This window comes from Dasypus novemcinctus, chromosome 26 (assembly GCF_030445035.2).
Source record: "Dasypus novemcinctus isolate mDasNov1 chromosome 26, mDasNov1.1.hap2, whole genome shotgun sequence".
Lineage (NCBI taxonomy): Eukaryota > Metazoa > Chordata > Mammalia > Cingulata > Dasypodidae > Dasypus > Dasypus novemcinctus.
In genome coordinates, this window is record NC_080698.1 from 10964716 (window position 1) to 10979590 (window position 14875).

General features: G+C 41.1%; 1 protein-coding gene across 9 annotated transcripts in view; it reads left to right on the top strand.

Moving 5' to 3' along the window:
• Positions 1 to 14875, top strand: part of RBM6 (RNA binding motif protein 6) — a 131212-nt gene that overhangs the window by 90353 nt on the left and 25984 nt on the right. For all 9 annotated transcript variants that reach the window (XM_071212074.1, XM_004451843.5, XM_004451846.5 and 6 more), the window contains one exon: positions 11449 to 11523. In XM_071212074.1, coding sequence (XP_071068175.1) covers positions 11458 to 11523 — 66 coding nt within the window. In that variant the 5' untranslated portion in view covers positions 11449 to 11457. The remainder of the gene's footprint in view (positions 1 to 11448; positions 11524 to 14875) is intronic.

The following is a 14875-nucleotide window of genomic DNA, read 5'->3' on the forward strand; positions in this document are numbered from 1 at the left end:
TTTAATATACTTGCAGTATGTCTTAGGTCTAAGGGTGTTCAAAGGCATCCAAGGTGTCTGTGATAGGTCGCCAAGACATACAGCTAATGTGTGAAACCTCTTTTACCAGGTGTGATCCGGAGGATTTCTTGATGGCTGCAGACTATAACACTTGGCAGCATCTCTAGCTAGAACATTGTTAGAAACTTTGCTTTGTTCTTCCAAACTCCTGGGTAAGCACAGGTTTCTGCCATCTGCAAGAATCATCTCTCACTCTGTGCTACAGTGGCAGCCATGATATTGTTGCTCAGCAAATGTCACTTTCTAAATACGGCCTAATTTAACCTGAGTGTTTATTAAATGCAAAAAGCCATCCCTTTCTGTTTTGTTTTTTCTAAAACTTTTTATTCTGAAATGATTTCATACTTACAGAACAGTAAGAAGTATTGCAAAAATAATTCAAACCCCATATAGAGAACTCTTAATGTACCCCCCCAAACAACCAGATCTACCAATTTCAACATTTTGCCACATCTGCCACATCTCTCTCTCATCTATCCATCCGTCTGTCATCTATCATTTATGTATCTATCTACCTGAACATTCGAAAGCAGTTCACATCCTTCAACCTCCTTGAACACGTATTTCCTTGTACGTATCCTAAGATCATTTAAGTAACCACCTTAGGTATAGTTATCAATATCAGAGAAATTTGACATTGATATAAAACTTACAATCTATATTCTCATTTTTCATGTATCACAGTAATGTCCTTTTGAGTCTTTTTTCCTCCATTATTACATCCTGTCCAGGATCATGTATTGCATTTATTTTTTAAATTTTTTTTCTCTCCCCTCCCCTCCAGTTGTCTGCTCTTTGTGTCCATTCACTGTGTGTTCTTCTGTGACCATTTCTGTCCTTATCAGCGGCACCAGGAATCTGTGTTTCTTTTTGTTGCGTCATCTTGTTGTGTCAGCTCTCCGTGTGTGCAGCGCCATTCTTGGGCAGGCTGCAGTTTCTTTCGCACTGGGTGGCTCTCCTTACGGGGCGCACTCCTTGCACTTGGAGCTCCCCTACGCGGGGGACACCCGTGCGTGGCACAGCACTCCTCACGCGCATCAGCACTGTGCATGGGCCAGCTCCACACGGGTCAAGGAGGCCTAGGATTTGAACCACGGACCTCCCATATGGTAGGCGGTCGCCCTATCCATTGGGCCAAGTCCGCTTCCCATGTATTGCATTTAATTGTCGTTGTCTCTTTAGTTAGTTGCTCTTTTTTTTTTAAGTTGTAGAAACATACAACATAAACCTTCCCATCTCAACCATTCCCTGTATGTACCATTCATTGAGATTGATACAGTTTACAATTTTGTGGTACCCTGAGTACCATCCATTACTAAAACTTTCCCTTCACCTCAAACAGAAAGTCTAGACCCATTATGCATTAACTCCCCGTTGCCCCTGCCTTCACCCCTAATAACTTGCATTCTACTTTCTGTCTCTGTGAGTTTGCTCTTGCTCTGATATTTTTCTTAGAGTTACCATGGGGCTTAAATTTAACATCCTAAAGCTGTAAAAATCTCATTTGGTTTGATACCAACTTGACTTCATTAGTATACACAAACATAAATATTCTCATCAATGTTACATGGTGCACCCCAAACCATTGATTTATCATTACATTTTCTGTATTTGCCTTTTATATCCTGTTGGAAGTGAAAAGTGGAGTCACAAACCAAAAATATAATAGTAATGATATTTATATTTACTCACATCATTATCTTTACCAGAGATGTTTATGTGGCCTTAATCTTAATCTGTTGTCTAATGTCCTTTCCTTTCAACCAGCAGAACTCCCTTTAGCATTTCTTGGAATGCCAGTTTAGTGGTGACAAACTCCCTCAGCTTCTGTTTATCTGGGAATGCCTTAGGCTCTCCCTCTCTCTCTCTTTTTTTTTTAAAGTTATTTATTTATTTAATCCCCCCCTCCCTTGTCTGTTCTCGGTGTCTATATGCTGCGTCTTGTTTCTTTGTCCGCTTCTGTTGTCGTCAGCGGCACAGGAAGTGTGGGCGGCGCCATTCCTGGGCAGGCTGCACTTTCTTTTCACACTGGGCGGCTCTCCTTATGGGTGCACTCCTTGCACATGGGGCTCCCCTACGCGGGGGACACCCTTGCATGGCATGGCACTCCTTGCACGCATCAGCACTGCACATGGGCCAGCTCCACACGGGTCAAGGAGGCCCGGGGTTTGAACCGCGGACCTCCCATGTGGTAGAAGGACGCCCTAACCACTGGGCCAAGTCCGTTTCCCTCTCTCTCTTTTTTTTTTTAAACAAATAAATTTTATTGATACGTATTAGTAAAGCATACAGTTCATCCAAAGTGTGCAATCAATGATATTTGGTATAATCACATCAGTCATTATTACTTCAGTCATTATTACAGCATTTTCGTGATTTCAATAATAATAATAGACAAACAAAATTCTTCATTCTCAATCTACCTGTTTCCCCTGCTGTGTATAGCTGTTATTTCTAGCTATTATTTTTATTAGAGAAGTTGTGAGCTTACAGAACAATCATGCGTAACGTACAGAATTCCTATACATCACCCCTCCTCTACCACCTTGCATTGTTGTAGAACATTTGTTACATATTACGAAAGAACATCATCAAAATATTACTACTAACTATGATCCATATCTTACATTTGGTATATTTTTTCATATACCCCATATATTTTTTTTATTTTTCATATACACCATGTTATTAACACTATGTATTAGTATTTTACATTTGTTAAAATTCATGATAGAACACTTATATTTGTACTGTTAACCAGTAACAGTCCAGCCTCCACCACATGGTTCACTGTGTTATACAATCCCATGCCTTGTATAATCCATCCAAAGTGTACACTCAGTACCATGCCCTGTTTTTATCAGGAGTTGAGGTTTGTCTTTCTCCATATTGTTTGGATGTGAGAATGAATAGACCTAAAAGGATTAGGAACCTAACCTCCTGTTCCCAATGAGTCTTTTCTGGCTTGAAACCTTAATTCTCAGGCTTATATCTTCTGTCAGAGTGGCAATGGATCTATAACATTTTGCCTAAGAAAAAAAAAAAAACTGTAGGTGGTTACCTCCCTAAAATGAGGAGTGAAACTGTGTATTCAGAAGTCCAGCAGCGCTCTCTCTTTCTCTATATATATATATATATATATTTTCCACCCTCTCCAGGCATTGTTTCTGCAGAAAGTAAGTTAGCAGGGCTCTCTGAAATGTCTGAGCAACCACATTGAAGCCAAAGGGGCTAGAGACAGCCACTAAGAGAGGTAAGGTTCCCTAGTGGGAGGTAGTAGATAAAGAGCTAGTAGAAATAATGTTTCTCTTCAGCAATGAGGCCTGGAGAATGGTTACTGGTTCCTTGGTGTATGTCTCAAGAACACCATATAGCCTTCGTGGTGGGCCCACCATTGTAGCCTGTGCAACCATTTAGGACTTAGGGCCTACGTCTACTTTATAGGTTATTCTCTAGCACCTACCACCATCAGCTCTATATGAAAAATGGAGAGAAGTGGTTTGATTATGTTATTCAATAAACAAAGTAAGAAGCTCTGCTTTCCACAATGAATTCAGAAACTCTCCCTTTTTATTCCCCATAGCGATTTGATTTAGAGACCTAGACCATGAAGCATGCGTTGATGTATTTAAGGTCCACCTTTCCCAGAATAAAAGGGCTGGGGGACCTAGACCAACAGTCAACTCAGAATATGAAAGAATGTTATACAGAGGATACAAATCAGCTTCCCTTCAAGTCTGAGGAAAATGTGGGAGAAATGACGTGCACATTTGTTGTAAATTATATTACATTAGAGTAAAGCAATTACTCTTTTATCTGGTACTAAAAACCCCTACCCTGCGTGCCTCACAATTATTTGAAAGCTGAAACAATTGTTAGGAAAGAACAAGATATATCTGTTTCTGTATCTCTTCTACTTTATGAATACTTTGATTTCATTACTATGTGATTTTAACTGAGAAAAAAAGAAAAAAATAAGGTGGAGGTTATAGAAACCTGAATTCTGAGGAGGAATTTTGAGGCAGTCTCAGTAAGACACGTTCTAATGTAATCTTCCATGTTCACCAAGAATTAGTTTATATCTTTGGCAATAAAATATTGATTAACCAGGGAAATCTTAACTAGGCTGAGTTTCTTATAAATCTTGGGTGAAACAGTGTTCCAAAAGAAACACAGTTGAGACAAAATAAAAGTTTTAAACATACTTCCATTTTAGTGGGTCACCTTGTTTGGCTGTTCTAAGTGCTAATAGCTGCAGCTTATAAATCCTTTCCTCATAATTAGGTATCTGTGGTGAAGGAATTTGATGGGCTCAGGCATTGAGCCCATCTTCTTACAAGGAGATAGAGGACCTTCAGGTATTTTGATTATTTTCTTGTTTGCTCATTGATTTATTTGTTTATATTTTGCCTCTTTTTTCCCCTAAATGCAAATTTAGTGCATCCTTTGAATGCATGAATCTTGTGAATATAGGCAAATCTTTGCAAGTCTTTCTAGGATAAATTAATGAAGTTATCTCCAAGGTTGCAGATCACTGCTTTTCTTTCATAATGATAAAGAGTCATTTTCTGGAAGAACTAGAATCTTAAACATAAGGCTAACAATAAAATTGGTAGTGGGTGGCAGTAGAGCGGGAGGAATATATTCTCAGCTCCAGATGCCTTTAAAATAATTAAGTTTTATATCTCAGGGCCCAGTCTTTGAATGTACTGTTGGTTGAGCAGAGTCCAGCTTGAGACCATAGTTTCAGGCAGTGCTGAGGCTGGTGGTTGTGGCTGAGTGAAACACAGGCCAGCCATCTTGTTTCAAAGACAATGAATGACATTCTGTCAAGATGCTGGCTATAGCTGGTATCTTTTTAGGAAATGTCAGGTAAGTTGGTCAGGTAGTAGTAAATGTTATTAAAGAGCATTTTAGGGGAAACATTTGTGGCTCAACCAACTGGGCTCCCATCTACCATATAGGAGGTCCAGGGTTCAATGCCCAGGGCCTCCTGGTGAGGCCAAGCTGGCCAATGCGGCAAGGTGACGCACATGGAGTGCCGGCCCACATGGGAATGTGGCCCCACGTAGGAGTGCCGCCCTGCGTGAGAATGCCACCCCATCCAGGAAAGCTGCCCCACTTAGAAGTGCCAGCTGACATGGAGAACTGGCGTAGCAAGATGATGCAACAAGAGACACAGGAGAGAAAAGAAGATGTAGCAGAACAGGGAGTGAGGGGTTGCAAGAGAGTAATCGCCTCTCTCCCACTCCAGAATGTACCAGGATCGGTTCCCAGAGCCACCTAATGAGAATACAGGCAGACACAGAAGAACACACAGTGAATGGACACAGAGAGCAGACAATGGGGTGAACAGGGGAGAGGGTAAATAAAATCTTTTTCTAAAAAAAAGAGCCTTTTAGAAAAAGTTTTTGTTATGCTTTCATCTGGACAAGAAAATCATCAGGATAAGAAATAATATAATAGCTGAGAAGGTAGTGTCTCCTTGACCCTCAACCTTAAGTTGGATCCTGAAGTGGGTTTCTGTATTCAGCGCAGATCCCATAGGGGTGAAAAGCCGATCTAAGCAGAAAACGTGGAAAGTCACAGGCAGAGCTACAGAGCTTCTTGAGGCTTAGGAAGCATACAAAGCATAGAAACTGTACCTTTTTTGGTCATTGTTATTGAGTGGTTGATATGAAGGATTTGATTTTGAGGTTAGGTTGCCTCTATTTGTAACAAGGTAGCACAAAATTAAGAAAGGGGCGGCGGACTTGGCCCAGTGGTTAGGGCGTCCGTCTACCACATGGGAGGTCCATGGTTCAAACCCCTGGCCTCCTTAACCCGTGTGGAGCTGGCCATGCGCAGTGCTGATGCGCGCAAGGAGTGCCAAGCCACGCAGTGGTGTCCCCGCGTAGGGGAGCCCCACGCGCAAGGGGTGCGCCCCGTAAGGAGAGCCGCCCAGCGCGAAACAAAGTGCAGCCTGCCCAGGAATGGCACCGCACACACGGAGAGCTGACATAACAAGATGACCCAATGAAAAGAAACACAGATTCCCGTGCCACTGACGACAACAGAAGCAGACAAAGACAACGCAGCAAACAGACGCAGAGAACAGACAACCAGGGTGGAGGGGGGAAGGGGAGAGAAATAAATAAATCTTTAAAGAAAAAAAAAATTAAGAACCCACTGGGGAGCAGATGTAGCTCTGTGGTTGAGCGCCTGCCTCCAAAGTACGAGGTCCTGGGTTCAGTCTCCGGTACCTCCTTTAAAAAATAATAAATAGGGAAATGGACTTTGGCCCAGTGGTTAGGGCGTCCGTCTACCATATGGGAGGTCCGCGGTTCAAACCCTGGGCCTCCTTGACCCGTGTGGAGCTGGCCATGCGCAGCGCTGATGCGCGCAAGGAGTGCCGTGCCACGCAAGGGTGTCCCCCGCGTGGGGGAGCCCCACGCGCAAGGAGTGCGCCCGTGAGGAAAGCCGCCCAGCGTGAAAAGAAAGAGCAGCCTGCCCAGGAATGGCGCCGCCCACACTTCCCGTGCTGCTGACGACAACAGAAGCGGACAAAGAAACAAGACGCAGCAAATAGACACCAAGAACAGACAACCAGGGGAGGAGGGGAAATTAAATAAATAAATAAATCTTTAAATAATAATAATTAATAAATTGGGAAGGAGTGTCAAATCTAGGCTGGTTCCTTCCCATATAATTAGGTCTCCTGTTATGTAGTTACAAAACAACCTATACTTCCCCTTCTAGAATAATCATTTCCCTTGTAATTATTCTTGACTTGTAATCCCGCTTGAGTACAAACTTGCTGAAGGTAAAGTTCATCTTGAGCTTTGCTGCTAGCCCAGTGTCTGATACACAGTATGTTCTGAAATATTTGTTGTTGTAATAAATGAATGAACTAAAGGTGGAGGAATCCATCAGGATTCCTGGCCTGTATTTCCCTCCTTCCTCTCTCTTCTCCTTTCTTCTTTCTGCCTTATTTTGATTTTCACCTTTGGGAATAGTGAGTTTTACAGATATTTGAACTATACTACCTTCTTGCACCATTAAGAGTGGGCCTAACTGCTTTGCACAAGATTTCTATAAAAACTGCCATTTTATACTAACAGAAGTAACATCTGTTTACACCTGTTCTTTTTGTTACTCTTACTTCACTCTTTCTGCAGGTCCATTTGATTGTTGTGGTTGCTGAAACTTCTGGTAGGAGCCCTATTTGTCTCAGGCAGAGCCTGGAGTAATTGTAGCTGCTTTAAGAACATAAAGACCACCTTGAGCAGGCCAGTATGGGATACTGACAATGCTATTAAGAAGCAATGCCTTGACAGAAAAAAAAAAAAAAAAAAGTAATGCTTTGTTGGCACGCTCTCTAAAAACTTCCCATTGGTTTATTGTCTGTGAATTTCTTTAGTCTTTGCATTATACATCTTTTCATCAGAAGCTACCTCTTTGATGTGGCAAGTGTTAACCAGTTAGCTGACTACCTAGAAGTTTAAAGAAAAAAAAGAAAAACATGGTGAAAGAAAACCTGACTTTTAGTCCCATGTGTATTTCTAACTAGTTCTGTAATCTTGGGTAGGCTACTCCTTGTAGCACAGATTTATATTCTTGTGTAAATTTAGGTTTTATATATGTCCTGCTTGTGAGGTGAGATGACATTTGTAAAGAATGCCTTTGTAAAGTGTGAACTGCTTTTTGAATAAAGATTACTATCTCTGAATAACAGTACTAGCTCCCAGCCATCAGTACCTGATTCTCCCATCCTGTGTTTGGAAGAAGCACAAATCTACGAAGAGTGATTGCTGATTTTCAGTGTGAGTTGTATTCAGAAGGCTCACATACTTCTTCTCTGTCTTTTGATCCTCTCACTCCCCCTCTCCTGCTTTAATGGGAAGATCTGTTATGTCACACAGCAGTTGTATTCTCAGTAGATAGTTTAAGTGTGATTGTGCTTGTGCTGGAAATCTGCAACAAATGCTGCAAAGCTGCTGGCCAGAAATGTTCTTTCATTTCCACTTTCTCGCTTACCTAAAAATCCTTGAGGGTTGGCTAAAAGCCAGGTGAAACACATGGTAGATTCTAATTTCTGTAACCCAAATCATTATCACAGGCCAACAGTCACATAATGGAATTGTGAAGTCTGCCAGAGCAGTAGCTGAAAAGGGAAATGGAAATGTGGATGTTGAAAATTCAGCAGCCCTCAGAATTAGAGTTTGCTCCTCTGTAATATCCTTAAGGTTGCATGTAGTAGCTTGCTTTGCCACCAAGGGGTGCGGTTATCTGTAGCTTTTTGCAACTTTACATTAAGATCTCTTATTATGTATTTAGGAACATCTATGTGTGACTTTGCAGGCGAGGGCTCTGGGAGGATTTCAGCAGATTTCAATGTAACTTAAGCCTAATCTAACCCTGTTTTAAAAGGGGTGTCTGGTTTTACTTTTAAGTAAATAAATGGTGCCTCTTTAGGAGCTAGACCTGATTAATAAGGCTCTCACAGTGACTTTGCTTTGGTAACTTAATAAATAACCCAGTGATCCAAATAATTGACTAAAAGTTTGAATGTGTGAAAATGGTAGATAATGGACAATTCAAAGTAGACTGCAACTAGAAGCAGTCAAATCATCCTATCCATTAATTCAACCTCCCACATAAATCCTTTGTTCACCTGGCAGATGTGTACACTGAGGATCCTGGAGAAAGGGCCTAGTGGGGAGAGGCTGGGGCAATGTGTATATCACACCTGTTCTTGGTGTTCCTTGGCTGCCTATGGATGGTAGCTGCTGGGGAATCAAATCATTGATAAAACTTATTGTTCTCACTCAAGATTTTCCTGTAACTATTCTTTTTAAAACAATTGGCTTTAACAGCGATGTTAAAAACCATTTCATATTCTTTAGCAGTGGTTGCTGGTAGCCTTATGTTTAACTATGTGCAGGTTGAAAAGGAAGGGCCACCTGAATTATAGAGGACTCTGTGAGGAATAAGAAATAATTGCCTTTCTAACATATATGAGGTCAAGGTAATCTTTTGAAAGTTGATGTGTTAATAGAGACTCTAAGCAGGAGGAATTCCCTACTCTCAATGTAAGGTGGTGTACAGCTCCTAGAACAATATATTTGATGTCTGAGAAGTCTAAAGTGCTCCTTGCCTTAGAAATTCCTGAATTTACTGATGCCTCCAAGAGGTGAGATAAAAATTTATAATTTACTACAGTTCACAGCAGTGTCTGTTCATTCTTTGAATGGCAGCCCACATGTTTTATGGATTGGATGTATATATGTACCTCCCTCCAGGGCCACTATGTGCTGAACACTCCAGCAGGGATAGTTAGATCCATTCCCTCTCTCATGCATTCAACAAGTGCTTATTATGCTCCTTCTCTACCTTGACTCCAAGATGTGGCCCCACGGTTTGAACAGTTTTGCACTAAGTGCTTTCATAGCGAAACAGGTTTTGATTGGCAGCGAGCATTCCCAGTGAAAGCTTAGTTTTTTGGTAGATTGAAATAAATTGTAAAATACTACTACCTGGCAAGTAAGCAGGGTGAAGTGAGTAGGAATTTAACCCTGTGTAGTCTTAACTGCTAATGCTAGTTCTTTTTTAAAGCACTCTGGGTTCAAAATAATAACCAGTATTTCTCAAACCTTCATTATATTACATACTAAGCTCTTCATATATATTAATTTACTTGATTGCAGCAACCGCCCTATGAAATAGGTACTGTTATTTATACTTCACAGTTGAAGCTGAAGTACAGAGAAGTTAGGAGTTTGCTAAAGGTTGTGGAATAGAGGCAGGATTCAAATTTAGGGAATCTGGCTCCGAGTCCTTGTTCTTTAATGATGTGGTATATTATCTCTTGGTAGAAGGTGACCATCTTGACACCTCTCGCATGGATAGAGCTTGGCAAAATGGTACTCCCCTGACCCTGCCTGCCTGCAGAGCTTTTCTCTTTCCCAAATGGGGTCCTGAAGGCAGATTGCCTATCCCTAATACATAGCAGGAGTTAAAAAATGCAGCATAAGGTTTTTTCTCTACAGCTTTTGGTGTAGTTCCAGCTCTGCCCTTGACCAGCTGGGTATTCTTGCCTCTCTGGGCTTGTTTCCTCATCTGTAGAGATAATATTATTCCATGGAATCACTTAGGGAATTAAATAAGATAATGTACTCAGTGGTCTCTGGCTCTGAGTTAGCGTTTATTATTTTCATTATCCCCTGGCCTTGAGAACAATCCAGGAAACAACATCTCAGAGACCAGTCTGAGTCCTAGGTAAGTGGGCGGTTTTCCTTTGGTTTTGACAAGATAGTAATTTTATTCTTTGTATTTCTCTTTGACTCTTGGTGTGAAAAGCAGAGAGGTGAAGCATTATTTGGCAGATGTATGGATTCAAGTAAGAAACTGAGGTTCAGTTACAAAGAAATGCCTTATGTAGCTCAGAGCCCTCTCTGAGGAGACAGAGGGACCTAGAAGGCAGAGAATGAACACAGTTCAGGGGCTAGCTGCAGAGTCACATCCTTGGTTAGTTCACTTACACGTGTGCAGAGATTTTCTCCTCTGCTCCAACAGGCATCTGCTGGCGAGTGTTTATTAAACAAAACTTATTTTTTCTTTTTGTGAAATAGAATTCACGATTTGGAGAGGTAAGGAAGCTCTGTAACTTTAGGCTTCTTGAGCCCCACCTCTTCTTGTGCCAGACCTTCCCAAAGGGGATATTTGCTACTGGTTGTCCTCAGGTCTCAGGGCTGGCTCACTCTGCAGGCTCCAAGCCAGAGTGCTGCTGCCACTACTACTGCCACCAGCCATTCACAGTTTTAAGGATGTGGCCTCCCTAAAACTTTCAGCTTCCCCTCTTTCTGTCTTCAGTATTGTACATAATTCTTTTGGTGCTTTTGCTATGCAGCCATTGTTACAAAGAAAATTTCCAGACACCAAAGTTATAACCTTTGCTCCTTCTCCAAGAAGATGTGAGTTAGCCATGTTCTTGTGCCTCTCTGCAGCAGAAAGAATAGTTTGCTTCTTGATAATATGCTAGTCCCAAGCCAGATGAAACTCTCTGAGACTTATGAGAGTATACCTCATGTGCTCTGGAGAAGTAGACTGGGCCTGACCTGTCCAAGGACAGTACCCCAACCTACAGGAGCCAAGGCCGAAGACACTTCCACCTTCTCCTATTCCCTTTCCCTAAGCTTAAGTTTGCGCTGCCATACTGCCCCAAGTCTCCTGAGGGCAGATTAAAGCAGCCATTCCTTTTTTTTTTTTTTTTTTTTTAGAAATGAAAATGCTCCTTCTTTTATAAAATGATTCAGCTTGGGGACTGGAAAGGCTCTCTGTGCCTTCTTGTCTCTCTCCATTTCCCTGGGGTAGATGTTGATGGCTTTTGTCTTGTCTTTGTTTTTGCAGGGACATCTAATGATCCATGACAAAGAAGTTCCACTTGAGTATGTACCAAGCCCAGATTTTTGGTATTGCAAAAGGGTAAGTGCCAAGAATTAACTTTCCTTTGAAGTAAGAGGTGGGTAATGCTACTTGTAGTGTGCATTGTCAAGGGCAAGGCTCTTCTTCCTCCACTCTCTTCAGAGGAACTGGAGGTCAGGGAAAGGTCATCCATAATTCCAGCTGCTGCTTATGGTCATAGAGGATTCTGGGCCTGTATTTGGAAGCACTTTCCCAAGGGCATGTGCTTTCTGTTGATTATTAACTGAAAGGATATCAGTCACTTGACTTAAAGCCTCTTCCTGATTATCCTTTCTGGAGGTGGTCACAGGGAAATTGGTGTTTGGGAAGGTGAAATTTTGGAAGACTGGCTTTGTGGACCTGAAGGGTGTACATTTTGGGAATATTCAAGGGACTCCAAGAGTATAGAACTTCAGGTGCCATTGGCATATTACCTTTGTTAAACTCCGTATTCTTTTAGAATGGCAGATTTTTAAGACCTTAGGCTATACTCTGATTAGAGGTCTAGTTTTATTGCAGTGAGCATAAATATAATTTATTTTTATTGTTTCAGCATAGTTTCAAGAATAAATAATGAAAAAATGTATAAGGTTTCTGAACCATGGTTCATTAGAAAATTCAGCTTGATATTTTTTATTAGTCTCAATGAAATATAACTTGGACAGCTGTAGTTATCATTTAGCCAAAACATTTACATTTCATGGGTACTGCTTTAAGGTGTTAATTGAGAAAAAACATTTCATGTTTTTCACAGTGGTAAAGTACACATATCATAAAGTTTGCCATTTTAAAGTGTACAATTCAATGGTATTAAGTACATTCACGATGTCATTTTTTGTTTTGTTTCTTGTGCTTTTTGGTGTCTTATCTAAGAAACCCATTACATAATCCAAGGTCTTGAAGATTTACCCTGTTTTCATCTAAGAGTTTTGTAGTTTTAGCTCTTACATTTAGGTCTTTGATCCATTTTAGGTTAATTTTTGTATATGGTGTGAGACAAGGGTCCAACTTCATTCCTATGCATGTGGGTATCCAATTGTTGTTGAAGAGACTGTTCTGTCTGCATTGATTGTCTCGCCACTCTTGCTGACAATCAGTTGACCATAGATATATAGGTTTATTTCTTGACTCTCAATTCTATTCCATTTATTCATATGTCTGTCCTTAAGCCATTACCACACCATCTTTTTTTTTTTAAACACATTTTGTTTTTATTTTTATTTATTTATGCATTTTATTTATTTCTCTCCCCTTACCCCCGACCCCAGTTGTCTGTTCTCTGTCTTTTGCTGTGTCTTCTTTGTCTGCTTTCTGTTGTTGTCAGTGGCATGGGAATCTGTGTTTCTTTTTGTTGAGTCATCTTTGTTGTGTCAGCTCTCCGTGTGTGCGGTGCCATTCCTGGGCAGGCTGCACTTTCTTTCGCGCTGGGTGGTTCCCCTTACAGGGTGCATTCCTTGTGCGTGGGGCTCCCCTACATGGGAGGCACCCCTGCGAGGCAGGGCATTCCTTGCGCACATCAGCACTGCACATGGGCCAGCTCCACGCGGGTCAAGGATGCCCGGGGTTTGAACCACTGGGCCAAGTCGGCCCCCACACCATCTTTATTATTGTAGCTTTGTAGTGAATTTTGAAATCAGGATGTATGAGTCCTTCAACTTTTCCTTCCTTTTCAAGATTGGCTATTAGGAGTTCCTTGGAAATGCATATGAATTTGGGGATGAGCTTTTCCATTTCTGCAGTAAAAGGCCTTTGAGATTTTGATAACATTTAACATTTTAACTGTGATTGTCTCTATGTCATGGGATTATGGATTATTCATCCCCCCTTTGTATTCTTTATATAACTAGCTATAATGCCTATGTATTATTTCTTTTAATACCGGGTAGAAGGAGCTAGCATTAAAGGGAAGGTTTTTGAATTCTGTTTTTCACTAATGGATAGAAGACAAATGTTGAAATCTGATATTAGAATTATATAGCTATAGCCAAGGCTGTTGCTTAAAAGAATAAAATGGTTTTGTTACATTATCCTCTAAAAGACAGGTGTATTAGGCAGCCAAAGCGGTGCTGATGCAAAATACTAGAAATTTGTTGGCTTTTTTTGTCTTGTTTGTTCTTTTTTTTTTTTTTTTTTTTTTTTTTTTTTTATTGACTTTGTAATAATATTACATTAAAAATATATATGTGAGGTCCCATTCAACCCCACCCCCCCACCCCCCCTCTCCCCCCCCCCAACAACACTCGTTCCCATCATCATGACACATCCATTGGATTTGGTAAGTACATCTTTGGGCACCTCTGCACCTCATATACATTGGTTCACATCATGTCCCATACTCTCCTCTATTCCATCATGTAGGCCCTGTGAGGATTTACAATGTCCGGTGATTACCTCTGAAGCACCATCCAGGGCAGTTGTTTGTTCTTTATTTATTTTTTGTGTTGGTTTTTATAAAGGGTATTTATTTGGGGTAGAAGCTTACAGTTACCAGACCAAAAGCATAAGTTACTTCCCTCACCAAAGTGTTGTTGTGTGTTGGAGCAAGATGGCTGCAAGGGTTCAGTCTTCCTCTTCCTCTTAATGCTCCATGGTCCCAGCTTCTTCCATTATCACCTGTAGACTGGGGTAAGTCTGCTTGCTTTCCCGGAACTCCAGGCTCAGCTGCTCTGCTCAATCCCCAAGGCCAACTATAAATTATCAGGCGAATGGTTCATCTCTTTCCCAGGGCCTCTGGGCCATGTCTAGTGGAACCTTCTCTCTTTTCTCATATATCTGCTTCTCTGTGTATATATTTTCCGGGGCTCTAGCATTAAAACTCCAACCTCCCTCCTCTGCCCTTAAGTTTTCTGTGAGTCCCCATCCACATCAATATCCTACTGATGTGACCCAATCAAAGCCTTAATTATAATCAAGCAAAAGTGAAACCTCTGAAGTTAATAAAATCAAATATGCCCAGAGGAACAGACCAATTTACAAACCTAATCCAATATCTGTTTTTGGAATACATAACTACTACCAAACTAATACAACAGGTCAGTTGCTTAGTCAGCTACCTGGGGGGTGCTTTGCACTTGCTGAACTTTGTTGGTAGTTAGAGGTGCCATTCTTGCAAAAGGAATTATGGTTACATTGCAAAGGGTCTCTTCGTGGATGTTCCATTTTAGCATCCTCAAAATGGCTGCCAGAGGCACTACCTATATATCTTCCTTCTCTTTCTTACCCCTTGTTCTCAGTGTTTGAGCAAGGAGTTGATAATTGAATTCTTCTTAGTTCCAGCCAAGCCTGAACGGGACTCTGAAATCCAGTTTAGGACTGAATTTGGGTGCAGATTGTGAATAGTATCTATCCTGTAAACCATTTAACAATCCAGTTT